The following is a 14,929-nucleotide window of genomic DNA, read 5'->3' on the forward strand; positions in this document are numbered from 1 at the left end:
AAACTGACAGGTGACATCCTGGCACCCCTGATTTGTGGTACCAGAAATGTTGGAGAGTTGGTCTGTCCTTATCTCCTAAGGCTTTCTGGAAATGGTCAGGAGACCACAGAACAATGCTCCTATCACTCCAGCTAAAAAGGTGGACCATTTGAGAGAGCCCAAGCTCCCAGAGCATCTCCATTTCTCAGGTCTGAGAGACCCTAATTGTATGTGCTTCATGGCTGAGGTCCAGCTGTGGTGTGGTCCACGGTGGCTCCATATAAAACTCAACAACAGCTGCAAGACAAAGGCCACGATGCCAAGATACATCTTAGTTAAAAGCTTACCTTGAAAATTTCTGCCATTTTTCGTTGCTGAGGCAATGAACAGTGGTTCTCAATTGATATGATGATTGGCAGGTCAGAGGTGATGAAGGCACTTCGATCAATGGCTTCAACCACTTCCTATGAGAGCCAAAACAGCTCATCAGAATTCAAGTATCTGTCCAGTGTGTCAGAAGGCAAGGTACTTATAGCCACAGAAAGCATCTAATTTGTTGTTTTCAGAAGACTCTGGCCAAAGCGGTTTTTACCCTTTTCAAACATATTTTCAAATTAAGCAAGAGAACAAGGCTATTTTCTATAAAGACATTAAACTGTTCATATTGAGTTTTGCTCACATACTATAAGGAACAGCTATCAGTATGCTGAATTTAACAAATCAACATATATATATTCAGTATACTATAGGTAAAAGACACTGGTTTAGTTACAGCATGAAAAATAATGAGGCATAAGATATTTTCCTACTTTCAAGCAGTGTATAATCTTCTTGGGGCAATAAGGCATATATTTATGTGTATATGTAAACCAGTTATCAACTCCCTCCCTCTATCTAGAGTACAAGAGATTTAACAGGGCTGCATAGAAAACTGAGTTCAAGAGAAAATGTATTTTAGCCACCATCTTCACAAATAAGACAGAAATAATAGTATGCCTTCCCAGCCCCACCACAGTTCAGAGAAAAATGATGTTACACAGCCAAAGACCCTCTGAAAGAGGGTAGTACAACGAATTAATAAACTACCTAGCATCTGAAACAATAATCCAATAAGACCAGTCTTCCTGGGTGACCAATTTCCCCGACGTGGAACTAATTCTCATTATTTTATAATTTTAATTATTTAATCATCTTCTAACAGGTGATGTTGGCCTTTGTCAGCAGGAAACCAGGACAAATGACCCTTAATTCCTATAACAAGAGAACAGCCCCTGCTGTTTTTGTTTTTTTTGAGGAAGATTAGGCCTGAGCTAACATCTGCTGCCAATCTTCCTCTTTTTGCTGAGGAAGACTGGCCCTGAGCTAACATCCATGCCCATCTTCCTTTACTTTATATGTGGGACGCCTACCACAGCATGGCTTGCCAAGTGGTGCTGTGTCTGCACCCGGGACCCGAACCAGCGAACCTTGGGCCGCCAAAGTGGAACGTGTGAACTTAACTGCTGCACCACCCGGCCGGCCCCAGCCCTTGCCTTTTATATGTCATCTTATGACATATGGCAACAACCCCATTACATGATAACTAATTTAAGGTAAGAGTTACTAAACTTTGGTTGGAGGAGAATCTAATGAGAGTTCTATAAATCAACTTCCAGAAAAATGAATATGTGCATATCCTACACAATCAATACTGCAAACAATCTCAGGAAGTCTTCAGACCCAGGATAAGAACACTTGACCTAAGGTATAATTTGATAGAATCACTGATTTAAACGATGAATGAAAACAATGACTTCATGATTTGATTTAAAGAAAGTTATGAAGTATTACCTTGAAGGGGATCTTGGTTGTCAGGGTATGTCCATGATAAATGATGGGCATCCCATCATCTCCATCCCAGCAGTCCAACTCTATGCTCCTACAGCCTTGCAGGAGGACCTGTGTGATCAATGAATGAATCCACCTCACATGACCAAATGGAGATAAAGCCTCAAATTAAACCCAGCACATGCTTCAACATATCAGTGTTCACATTCAGGGCTAACACAGAAGGGCATAAGATCTAAAAAAAAAATGCTGCATTTTGGCCACAGGCCACAATTAATCAGGGTAGAGAGAACAGATTCAGGTGGAAAGAGTGCTTATGGGAGCTGAATACTATTGGAAGGTAAAATTTGATAGCAAAAATATCTGACCATTTCCCCAGCAACTTTCGTCCCTCAAGGGACCTATACATGGCATATCCTGAAATGAGAGAGCCAGGCTAGTACTCTATCTGGGCAGATGTCAGTGGAGGTCAAGTTGCTGATGCTGCAGCCCAGAGGAAATGAGGCCACTGATTCCTAAATGAACTGGCCAAACATTTACATGAAGCCAGTCAGGATAAAATCCCCTCCATTTAGATCCAAACTCTGCCACCAGCTAATCCCCTTGCTATGACCATGTAGCATTTAAGAAGAGTAGAAACAAGGAGTTATCAAGGATTTGCTTTGCTGTCTAATCCCAGAACAGCATCCAGAGCAGAGATGGCAAATAATCCATAAACACCCCTCTCCCATTCACATAGCAGACGTCAGTAATCAATCACAGCACACCTGCCCCTAAGCTTTGATATATTCTCTCATGAACTCTTCAGCATAGTGCTCCAGGAAACACCACCAATGAATCAGATGGGATGATACCTATTTGCTATCCTAGATCTAGAGTTGGAAGCAGAGCTCCTGACACAACGTGCTTGGGTTGCAGCTTTGTAATGTTTGCTTGGAGCAATGTCTTCCTCCACAGAATCTATCTGTAAAAGATTCTGCATAGTGAAAGGGTAACTCAAGCCAAGAGGCGGATATATCTGTGAATGGGCTGACTCACTGATTTAAGAATCCACATAACTATTTCCATGAGACAGCAATCTAATACTAAGGGCTGGTGGCCACCGGACTTGCTGCCACAAAACTCAGACAGTGGCATCCCTCTTATTTTAATATTTTTGATGAGATACTTGCTAGATTCTTCCCATTGCACAGTATGCAGCATCCAATGTTCCTGGGTGACCAATCTTCCCAGGTGGACTGATTCTCTCGTCTAGAATCCCAAGGCTATCTATCAGCTTCTTTCATCAGCTGGAGTATCTACAGGTATATTGCTTTGGCCTGGAGATTGTTGTGTAATATGACAGCTGGAACATGAGGCTGCTTCATCTCTATAGTGAGCCTGCCATACTGGAAAGAACATTCACTGACTGGAGGCAGATTGGATGGTTCTCCAGCATGAAAAGACCAAAGGTCTTTATCAAAGTCTGCATGACTTTAAGACCTCCATATATGGATAGAAAAGGGAAACCAGGGCTGAAACTTCTGGGTGAAAACAGGGTTTTTTCTCACTTCCCATTCTGCCCTACAGAGTAATGTTAGGAGGTAATTAGGAGGGCAGAGGGAGGGTGATAAGAAATAAAAGAAAAGGATCTTCATACTAGGTTTAATCATGTCTGAGTCTCTTTGAGGGGTTCTTGTGCCTTATTCAAAGGCTATGACAATCTCTACTTGGGATGTAATGTTAATGAGTTAAAAAAAAACTCTTTGAAGTCATATAGGAAAGTGAAGTAGGAATGAAAGCGAGGACATTGGTCCTTGCTTATTTTCTTGGGAGCAACACATGCATGCATGCACACACACACACACTTCATTTCTTTCCCCTAGAACAATGGATTTCAAATTACTTTTAACCTTGGAATTCTCTGTGCAAATGCAAGGCCAATATGTACAGCACCTAAAAAAGCAGGCCTGCAGCTGCGGTGGGGGTAGGGTAAGGGACCCTTCCTACTCTACTGCTTGATCATCTCAGCATCAGCAACTAAGTCCCCTTGACAGAAGTCCTCTTTTGAAAATCATAACTACTCTAAGGACACATCATCATTTCATAATAAAAGTACCTTATATTTTAAATTTAAAAATATACATTCCATTATAGATACATATTCCATACTAGATTTGGGAAAGAAATTTGACCCATGCTTTGAGGGACATCTGGACTAACCTGGAGAACAAACGAACTTCAAGTCTGATGGGTTTGCGAAAACAATACAATTATCATTTTCACACTTGGACTCACACACACATTCACACATTTATATTCCCTAGACCTAGCCTAGTTCCTTCCCAATTAACTCTTCTTGTAGGAGTTCAGAAAACAGGCAGCGTAGACCAGGAAGTTGCAGAAAATATAAGAGAGAGTCAACTGACATGCAGATCATTGAGAGTTGGATGTTTAGGTCAAAAGGATGTGCTTTTTCCAGTCCAGAGAACCTACTGAGTTCCCAAGGACATTCCCATGAATTTAAGCGTGAAGAAACACGCCTACATTCTGTGCAGAATTTTTTCTTGAGTTCGTTACCATAGGGAGGGATTGATTTTCTAAGAAATTGCAAAGCAAAACAAACAATATTTTGGGAATAACTTTGTAGAAAGTTGGATTTCCTACTATGCCTTCCCACTACAATATATTGATTTATTTAGCATTTAGGGAAACAATCAGAAAATCTTCCCATGGGAAAATCTAATTTTAGTAGGAGTAGGTCAGACTAACTTGGGTCTAAAAGCTATGAGTTTCAAACAAATGCTTTTTTTTTTTGTTGTTGCCTAGAATAAAGGTTAAGTATAGATAGAGGGGGAAACAAGAAAACAAAAAGAAGTAAAGAAAACAACTGGAGGTATAGGCAGTTTTCCCACACGTCATGTGTCCTCACATTTCACATGTAATAGTTTATAAGTTCTTCAGAGTCTGGGGTCAGGTTTTTGTGACTTTGGGGGTTACATAAATAAGGCTTAATGGAAACCACATTCCAAGTGGAATCTTAGTACCTGGCTGTAGAGTTCTACTGAGGATTCTCCTTTGAGCTGATGGCCTGTGAGGTAGGTATTGTGTGAAGATTCAATGTAGTAGTAGGAGAGGGGCAGCTGCAATTCTCTACTGTTCTCCTGTGACTCGTCATTTTTTGAGGCAAAATTATCTTTATCCATCAGAAACCTAGAGGAAACAAATTTTCTTAGACTGCCTGGGGAAAAGAGACACAGTTAAATGATAGGCAAAAGACATTTTAAGAGTTACCTTGCAAATCCTTCAAACGACATTAGGCCCTGATGACACATACTAACGCTGGGCTCGAACTTCTGCAAGGGATCCAAAAAGAGTGTTATTTAGGTAAAGGAAACTAAGGGGAAAAAACCACCACATCATTTTTTAAAGCTGTTCTGTTTTCATCAGGAAACATCTAAACCAAATATTTGAACTAATTCAGTTATGTAGTGGTAAGATGTAGTTTTTTAGTCCAAAAGAAAACATTTATTATGTGTGAGTTTATTATACGAAGCATATTTATTTAAGAGAAAAAAGGAGAGCGAGAGAAAAGAATAAGATTGATTTATACGAAAACAAACTGTATCAGTTTATACAGGTGAAAATGGGGATAGTAATAGCAGCTACCAGAGAGTTGGTGGGAGGTGAAATGGGAGGATTTTCACAGAACACTTAGTACGGTGCTCGTACTCGATAACGCTATAGTGCGCACACAATCATGTGATCATAATCTTACATCTTTAGCATTTCCAGTGATCCAATCCAATTGCTGGACAGCTAAGCCACTGATTTCCAATCAGGTGACAAGGGAGGTTGAAAACCTAGACTATTTCTGTTCCATGTGCCGCAGCCACAATGGACGGTCTCACCCCCCTATCTCTTGCCACCCTCTAGTTGAAGCCATCACCTTCTCTAGCCTGGATTACTGTGAAAGCTTCCTGCCCATCTCTCTGCTTCTATTCCTTCCCCAGCACTGTTTATTCCTGCTTATTCTCCCATGGGGCCAGAGTGACCTCTTAAAAAACATAAATCAAATCATATTACTCCCCTGCTCAAAAGTTTCCAATAGCTTCCATTTCACACAGACTAAAGTCAAACTCCTTACCATGGCCTAAAATGCCTAGAGGATTCGGCCCCTGCCTCCCTGTGTGGAATCAGATCTACCATTGTCCCTCTGGTTCATGGGGCTTCCCTCACACCAGCCTTTTCGTTGTTCCTCATAAACCCGGAGCTGGCTCCTGCCTCGATCTTTGAGCTTGCTATACCCTGTCTGCAATGCTCTTTCCTTAGCCCTTCACAGGGCTTCTTCATTCAGGGCTCAGCCCATGTGTCACCTCCTCAGAGTGGCTTTTGCTTACTCCTCACAGCCCTCCTGCATCACTCCATCCCCTCACTTTGCTAGATTTTTTTGAGAACTCATTATTATCTGAAATTACATCTTTATTTGTTTATTGTCTGCCTCACCCACTAGAATATAAGCTGCTTTGAGGGCCAGAACTTGATTTTATTTACTGTTGTACTTCCAGGTCCTGGAACAGAGCCAGGCTCATAGTATGAGCTAATAAATATTTGTTAAAATATCAAAGAGGTCGGAAACCTAGACGACCAATCCTATTGCATGTGCTAGAACAACAAGAAGGAATCATGTACCGATTCCCTCTAATAGTCACTGAGTAAGAGAAGGATTGGGACCCACGTTAATTATATGTTAAATAAGAACACATAAATTTGATATTTCAAAAGAAAGCCCCCAAAACCCTTTATTTCTGCCCCAGACTTAAAGGCTTTGGAAAGAAGTGTAGAAAGAGTAAATGTTTAGCAGAGAATAATTAGAATAGTCAGAGGCTTTACACATACATGTGCACAGGAAAGGGGTACAAACCTGGATGATGCTGAGGATTTCATCGTAAGTGCAATGTTCTCCTTGGCAATTCACTAGGAAGTCATTGAGCTGGAGTATGCCTACCCCAAATATGCCCAGGGACGTGCTCTCGATCCCAGTGCCGTTTGTCACGATACTTGCAGCAGCAATGGCATCGGATATCTGCCTCTGGTTGTCTGACAGCTGCTGTTTACTCTTAATGAACAACCCCAAATCCGAGACATTTCTGGTCAACAAATCTGAAACAGAATCACCCACAGAACATGGACAAGCTAGCCAGCATCTTTCACAAAGTTTATTTTGGAGATATTATTTTATTATATTATTTTGTGGAATTATTAATTATTAACTCTTCACTAATTTGTCTAAACAAGCGATCAAACTCAGTGCTTATCCTGGCTTCGCACAATTGAAGGAATAAAATAGCGAATCAATGACTAAATAAAAGAAAGTAAGGAAGAGCCAGGTCGATGATCTTGAAAGCCCACAAGCTGTGGTATTAGATGGGAACTAAATGTACATTTAATTGGGGACTTGAGGCTGAATTCAGAGTCTGGTTTTCGAGAATAGCTACTTCTACATTCTTATGTTTGCAAAGACTGAAGATGTACCCTTAAAATTAGAGTTTTTCTGCACTTTAAAAGTGTAATTATAAACATAGTGTGCAGGTTTCTGAGTGAATACAAGTTTTCAACTCATTTGGGTAAACACCAAGGAGTACAATTTCTGGATCGTATGGTAAGAGTATGTTTAGTTTTGTAAGAAACTGCCAGACTCTCTTCCGAAACGGCTCTTCCATTTTCTTACCAACAGAGTCCTAGTTGCTCTGCATTACACCAACTTTGATACGGCCAGTCATTTTAATTCCAAGCACTTTGGAAGACAGTCTGGCATTTTCTTTCAGAACTAAACGTAGGCTTACCATATGATCCAGTAATTGTATTCCTAGGTGTTTATCTACATGAGTTTAAAACTTATGTCCACACAAAACCTGCACACAAATATTTAAAGCAGCTTTATTCATAATTGCCAAAACTTGGAAGCTACCAAGATGTCCTTCAAAAGGTGAGTGGAAAAACAAACTGTGATACAGCCATACAATGGAATATTACTCAGCAATAAAAAGAAATACGCTGTCAAGCCATGAATAGACATGGAGGAACCTTAAATGCATATGGCCAAGTGCAAGAAGCCAGTCTGAAAAGGCTACATACTGTATGATTCCAACTATATGACATTTTAGAAAAGGCAAAACTATGGAGATGGTAAAGAGATCAGTGGTTGCCTGGGGTTCAGACAGAGGGTGGGAGGAATGAAAAGCTCGAAGACAAGGGATTTTTAGGGCAGTGAAACTATTCTGTATAATACTGTAACGGTGGATACATGTTATTACACTTTTCTCAAAACCCATAGGATGTACAACACAGTGAACACTAATGTAAACTGTTGACTTCAGTTAATAATAACATATCAATACTGGCTCAATTATAACACTATACCACACTAATGCAAGATATTAATAATAGGGGAAACTGTATGTATGTGGGAGAAGGGTATTTGGGAAACTCTCTGTACTTTGCATTCATTTTTTTCTGTAAACTTAAAACTGCTCTAAAAAATTAAAGTCTAGTAATTTTTAAAAAGTGAAACTACTTGATTAATCCATAATTATGCACATTTTATGACTAAAGTTGAAAAAGGTTAATATTCTTAGCTTAAGAACAATATAAGTTTTTAAATAATTAGAAAGCCACTGCATACAAGAGGACAGTTTTTTTTGGTTTTTGCTTTTTTGTCTTTATAGTTTCCCACAAGAGCAGAGGAGAAAAATAATAGGCTTAAAATGCATGGGTGGTGATGGTAATGGTGGTGGTGTGAGTGGGACCGAAGAATTAGACATTCTGGTTTACATATTAGGAAAAATATCCTGGATAGGACAGGAATGCTCTGTTGAGGTCACTAAAGATTTTCCTTGTCAAAGGACAGACAGCTCCCACCCTGGGGTTGAGCACCCATCTGCCTGAAGAAGGCAGAGAAGAGACTGATTGTTCTCATCTGGGACACACCACACACCCAGTGGACATCTGGAAATGGGTGGGAAAGGGTTTTGGTTGTCAGAATGACTGGAGGGCTCTATTGATTAAATATTCTGAAATACACGGACAGACCCACACAATGATGAATTTCCTTGCCTCAAATGCCAATAGTACCTGTCCCCATGACACCATGAAATCATTCTCTAAGTGTTTCACCAGCCTCCAGGTAACAGCATGCCACGTGGGACAGGCTGAGGGTTTGTGCGATTGGATCACATGTTTAGATAGAAAGATCTCACAGCGAAATAAATTGTTATACAAACCTAGGTCAGGCTGAAGACCGCTGGTGTTTTCATCGATTGTGAGGTTGGTGTAGAGCGGGGCCGACTCGGAGCCGGCTCGGTTGCATGGCACAGCATAGATGTCAAAGAGATCCTTCAGGTCCTTGCGGCTCCGTACACTGCGAGGAATGGAAAAGACCTCACATTGAGTATTGTTATAAAAATGTGGAGCTGAGAAAGGGTGAGAAGAAAGCACGCCATACCTGAATGATTTGAACAGCTCAACAAATTCAATGAAACTCATGTTACTGTCTGAAACCATGAAGCTCTGAAAGCCCTTCATTCCTCCTTTGATCCGCCCGTGCCAGCTGCTGCTGCTCCAAGCACTGCAACAAAGACACGGCCTTAATGGGCAAAACTGGGGCCAGCCTGGTCATTCTGCCCCAACAGACGTTCTCTGATTAGCAATACGAGCAAAAAGAGGATTGCAAGTCATTTAAGGTTTAGGGTATTTTCTAGATTCCCTTTTCATTTCTCTCAAAATTAGTCTATATTGTGTTAGAGGTAATAAAATATATTAGATATTGAAACCACTTCATGTTTGCAGCCTATTTAATAAGGCCACAAGGCTGAGGTTAATATTCCTCTACTAATCAAAACAGTTCTTTGAAGTCACAGGTCAATGGGGGAAGAAAAACATAAATTCAGTGTTTTTGAAGAAAAGTCATCTAAAAAAAGTTCAAAATTAATCATAATCTGTGGAAAATTATGCAGGTTCTTTCTTCTATTCTAAATTATAGAAACACATTTAAGAAGAAAGTCTTGAACGTATCAGTGTCTTCTTTTCCAGTTAGATGAAAACAGGGAAGAGCTTTTAATATTAATGGAAAATGTGAGTCAGAAAAATATTAGGAATGGAAAGAAGCCAACTCTGCCTAGGATTCTATTTGCACCTGCCAAGGCTGTCTCCAGTCAACATAAAAATATCAGTCAACGCTGTCAAAAATGTGTGACACCATTTCTTATTTTCTACCCTGGTTCCCTGACGGGATAGTATGAGAAATGTTTCGACTATGGGGTTTTTATCAGTGAACAGGATCTTTCTTTTCATCTTTGTTTTTGTAATTTATTTTTCCCTTTAGAAATATTTCAAATATAAAAGCAAGTATAGAGAATATTGTAATGAATAAACAGTTTACCCTAATGCTGCTAACAATGTTTACTCATGGAAAATTGTTTTGTGTGGACATCTGAAGGTCACCTTGGTTACGGGAAGAGTATTACAGACGGATAGGTTTATTTTACTTGGAGGCATAGGATGTTGATGCCCAGTGCGGTGTGGGAAAGTGGGCAGAGGTTCGGGAAGAGGAAAAAGGTCATTTAAAGAGGCTTTATCACTTACATTTAAACATGTACATTCCCTGTCTGCCTTCTGTTCCGGCCTCAGCTGCTGGCTGCAGGCACCCATCTCCCTCTGACTTTAGGAAACTATTTGTCCACTCTTTCCCCTTCTAGGGCTCAGTCTTGCTTTCTCCCTGAACAGCATTCGGGCTGGTTCTTCTCCCCCTGCCTTGTCTTTTTCTTCTGTTTTAGAATACTTGCGGGGCATGGACCCCCGTCCTCCTGTGATGGGGCCCTGTGATCTTACATTTGGAGTGTTAGTTTCTCCACTTCTACCTCTTTGAGAAGATTTTCCTCTTACTCTGTCCTTCCTTTTCCTGCTCATGAGTGACTGAAACAAAGGGAAAGGCCACTTAACCCAAGTTTTCCGGCGATTTTATTTACCTGGGATGCTATACAGGCTGAAATATAATGTAAAGAATTCTGATTCTTTGTAGCTTTTAATTACATTACAAACCTAAACCTACAGAAAAGTTTCAAGAGTGTACAAACAGTTCCCATGTACCCTTGATTCACTTTCGCCAAGTGTAGACATCTGAATGTATAAAGCCTAAATTATGTTCATTATTCCCATTGTGAAAGAATGCTTCCTTATAAAAGATGAGTCACTGTAGGGCTCTTATCAATAGCAAGCTTTCTTGAGAGAGAGAGAGAGATTATATGTGTGTGTGTGTGTAATTAATGTTTCCAAAGCCACTGTCCGCACAGACCCATTTCCTCCTCCCACTCCTCTGTTTGATAAAGTAAAGAATGCTGCTTTATCTTGGTTCTGTCTGGAACCTCTGCATTTCTTAAACCTTAGTGTTGGGTCGAGGGAGATGGTGTAGTGTTCTGATTCCTTTAGAAGAGTTTCATTTTAATATTTCTTCTGAGAGGGCAGATGTTTCAAATCTGCAATTTGCATGGACCTTATAGAATAATTTACTATAGTGGCAGCTTTAGAATTATATCTAAACATACCCAACTTGCTGTAATACATTCATTTCTCTAGGCATGTATATGTTATATGTGAGAAGAGTATTAAATATATTTCACTCATTAGCAAAGGGTCAAGCAAATTACATTAAAACAATTTATTCTTCAATTTCGAGCTACGCAATGATAGAAATGTTCTATAGGGGGCCGGCCCTGTGGCCAAGTGGTTAAGTTTGTGCACTCTGCTTCGGTGGCCCAGGGTTTCACTGGTTCAGATCCTGGGCGCAGACATGGCACCACTCATCAGGCCATGCTGAGGCGGCGTCCCACATGCCACAACTAGAGGGACCCACAACTAAAATACACAACCATGTACCGGGGGGCTTTGCGGAGAAAAAGGAAAAATAAAATCTTAACAAAAAAAGAAAAGAAAAGTTCTATATCTGCAATGTTCAGTACAGTAGCCTCCAGCCACATGGAGCTATGGAACACTTTTAATGTGGCTAGTGTGACTGAGGAACTGAATCTTAAATTTTATTTAATTTTAATTTATTAAAATTTGAATTTAAATAGTTACTTCTTTTTTTTTTTTCTTCCCTGTGGCTAGTGGCTACTATATTGGGCAGTGCAGATTTAGAGAGTCACTGCTTGCATTTTATTATTGCTACTGACCTTTGAAGAGTTGGTCTGTCAAATAATTAGGAGCAATTATAGTAATGTGAGAAGGTAGAAGAACAAAATCAGGAAAATTAGGAGTATTTAAGAATTTGGGGTTCTTCAGTTTTTAATGGAAGTGTTTTCCATAGAGCACTGGAAGAGGACGCCCTTCTACACAACGTGAATGCTGTGAAGGGTCCTTCTGTTTTATCATGTTAAGGCCCCACCTGGACGGGCTCTTGTTTGAAGAAGACAGCACAGGGGAGGACACTGGCCTGATGGGAGATGACGTCCCGGAAGCCAAGTTAGGGGACCCAGCCGTGGTCAAAGAGTGGGCTCTTCTGGAAGGGAGAGGGTTCGGAGGGCTCGTGATGGCATTCGCCTCTGTCAAAGTGAAAGGCAGAAGAGATAATAAGTCTGGTTATACTTTCCCTCAGAAATCAAATGAAAACCAAAGATGCCTCTGAATGTCTGAGCAAATCAATCTATGTAGGCAATTTCCATACAACAAGAATCAAAATATTCTGATGAATGGACTAATCCGGTGGACTCTCAACCCTTGCTACACATTAGAATCATCTGGGGAGCTTAAAAAGTATATAGATTTCCAGGTCCCAGCCAGAGGGTGTCCGAATTGGCTGGCCTGGGGTGTGGCCAGGGCGTCCAGATATTTTTTTAAAAGCTCTAATATCCAGCTGGGGTTGAGAATCACTGGTCTAATCCATCAAATTGTATCTTGTATACCTAATACCCCCTGTCAATAATGGCAAGGTAATTAATGAAACTTTCTCCCAAGTACTGTGCTTGCAGAAATATCTCTTGGGTTACACCATCTAATTAAAAACAAAGGTAAGTATATTTAACACGATAAAGAGTTTTGTTAAGGATGCCTACAATACTTAAGTCACAATTTAAAAGAAAACGCATATTTCTTCCATAAAATTAAAAAGAAAAACCTGTCAGATGTGAATATCCTGCTTACCTGATTCCTCTGGTTCGTTAGCATCTTGAGGGTCAGAACCGCTCCGGCTCCGACACTCTTTGTGCACTTTGACCTTGCGGGTGGCCATCTCATCGTCGGTTGCCTCTCCACTCTCACCCTGGGAACACGAGACTCACAATGTTTCTCACTCTGTATTTCTCTCCCAGCATGGCTCTAGTTCAGGCAGGTCTCTTCTTGCAGACTGAGCCACCTTCACACTGCCTCCCCCTGGTGAAGGCTGATCAACTCTGCTTACATGACATTATCCATTTGTTCTTCCCTATAAAGCAGCACTCCTCAGGGGAGGGGGCCGCCAAGGGGAGGCATACGATCCCTGGGATCTCCGGGTAGAGACAGAATCATGAAGCAGACGAAGGTCAACCTAGGCATCAATAGCCTTCCATATATAAAGAGTGGGAATTTTTCTAGATAACCAGGGAGAACATATATTAACATGTAATAATGATAACTTATAGAGTGCAATATATAATATACGGTCATAACATATTCATTATAGTGAAAAACACATAACATAAAATTTACCATCTTAATCGTTTTTAAGTGTACAGTAGAACTGTGGTAACTATATGTACCTTGGTGTACAACGCTTCTCTAGAACTTTTTCACCTTGCAAAACTGAAACTCTACGCCCCTCGAACATCAACTCCCCTTCTTCCTCTCCCCCGAGCCCCCAGCAACCACCATTCCACTTTCTGTTTCTAGGAGTTTGACTATTCTAGGTGCCTCACATAAGTGGAACCATGCAGCATTGGTCCTTCTGTGACTGGCTTATTTCACATAGGATGCCCTCAAGGTTCATCCACAGTGTAACACACGATAGGATTTCCTTATTTTTTTAAGGCTGAATAATATTCCATCGTATGTATATACCACACTCTTTATCCTCCATTTGTGGATGGGCATTTAGGTTGCTTCCAGTGATGATATATTTTAGACTGTGTCCTACATCTAGTATTTTCGCCCTCTAAAACCTTCATAACCTGATCCTCTTCCTTTCGAGTCCTTTCTCGGCCACCACAGAGCCCATGCTCCAGCTTGGGGCATGACCCCAGAACTACATGTGCTTCCTAGAACAAACCAAATCTTTCATGCCTCTCTGCTGCCTCCTTTGCCAGGGGCGTTTTCCCTTGGGTTTTCTGTCTGGTAAACTCCTACATATCCTTCAAGACCCATCTGTCAACTTCTCTGTGAAGCCTTCCCTGCTTGCCCCTCAGCCCTATATTTGCCTTCTTTCTGCTGCCACAGCACTCTGTAGGCAGCTTGGCGATGACTCTTATTTAGATCTCACTGTGTTTGTTAACATGTCTGTGTCCCTCTTCGGACCCTGACTTTTTCCTGGTGTTGATTCAGCATTCGGCCTGGTTCCTAGCATTGGACCTGCCACACAGGAAGCACTTGGTAAGCCCTTGAATTTCATTTGTTTTATATCTCATCTTGTCCCTAACCCAAATGACCTAAGTAGACCACACCATGGTCCTGGATAGATTGGGTCTGATGCTTAGTAAACAAGCAACACTCTACCCTCATCAGGATTTTCTTCTTTTTCTTGGTGGTACTTATGCCCAAGGTGTTGTTTCTCTGCACGTTGGGCTTCTCGGCACTCTTTGCTGATGTCCCAGGGCTGGGGTTTCGAGTACTCCATCGTCTGCCACCAAACAACTCCACAGCATGAGCCAAAGTTGGGCCTTCATACCGTCCATCTTCCTGCAAAAGAACCACATGCTGAACACATAAGGGAACAGCAAGCAATGGGGAAGTTAATAGATTAATGACTTCCAGTAAATTCCCAGAGGTGGAAGAGCAAAGGCAGCCACCAAGGAATAATGATCTGGCCACCCAAGTGGCTCTGTTTTCTATCAGGACTCTCTGTTGGGGATTTCATCATGTCCTCTGCAGTCCTGGTCACATCCCTGCTGAGTTCCAGTGA

At 41.1% G+C, this 14,929-nt stretch overlaps 1 protein-coding gene across 9 annotated transcripts in view; it reads right to left on the reverse strand.

Moving 5' to 3' along the window:
* PLCE1 (phospholipase C epsilon 1) overlaps positions 1-14,929 on the reverse strand; it is a 298,532-nt gene that overhangs the window by 45,508 nt on the left and 238,095 nt on the right. For 5 of the 9 annotated variants that reach the window (XM_001502375.7, XM_070261751.1, XM_023642266.2 and 2 more), the window contains 10 exons: positions 14,524-14,706; positions 12,982-13,099; positions 12,227-12,383; positions 9,290-9,412; positions 9,069-9,205; positions 6,710-6,948; positions 5,080-5,141; positions 4,833-4,998; positions 1,810-1,917; positions 327-443 (listed from right to left, as the gene is read on the reverse strand). In XM_001502375.7, coding sequence (XP_001502425.3) covers positions 327-443; positions 1,810-1,917; positions 4,833-4,998; positions 5,080-5,141; positions 6,710-6,948; positions 9,069-9,205; positions 9,290-9,412; positions 12,227-12,383; positions 12,982-13,099; positions 14,524-14,706 — 1,410 coding nt within the window. The remainder of the gene's footprint in view (positions 1-326; positions 444-1,809; positions 1,918-4,832; positions 4,999-5,079; positions 5,142-6,709; positions 6,949-9,068; positions 9,206-9,289; positions 9,413-12,226; positions 12,384-12,981; positions 13,100-14,523; positions 14,707-14,929) is intronic. The other 4 variants (XM_023642294.2, XM_070261759.1, XM_023642288.2 and 1 more) reach the window with 1 other exon arrangement.

This window comes from Equus caballus, chromosome 1, assembly GCF_041296265.1.
Source record: "Equus caballus isolate H_3958 breed thoroughbred chromosome 1, TB-T2T, whole genome shotgun sequence".
In the NCBI taxonomy this organism is placed as follows: domain Eukaryota; kingdom Metazoa; phylum Chordata; class Mammalia; order Perissodactyla; family Equidae; genus Equus; species Equus caballus.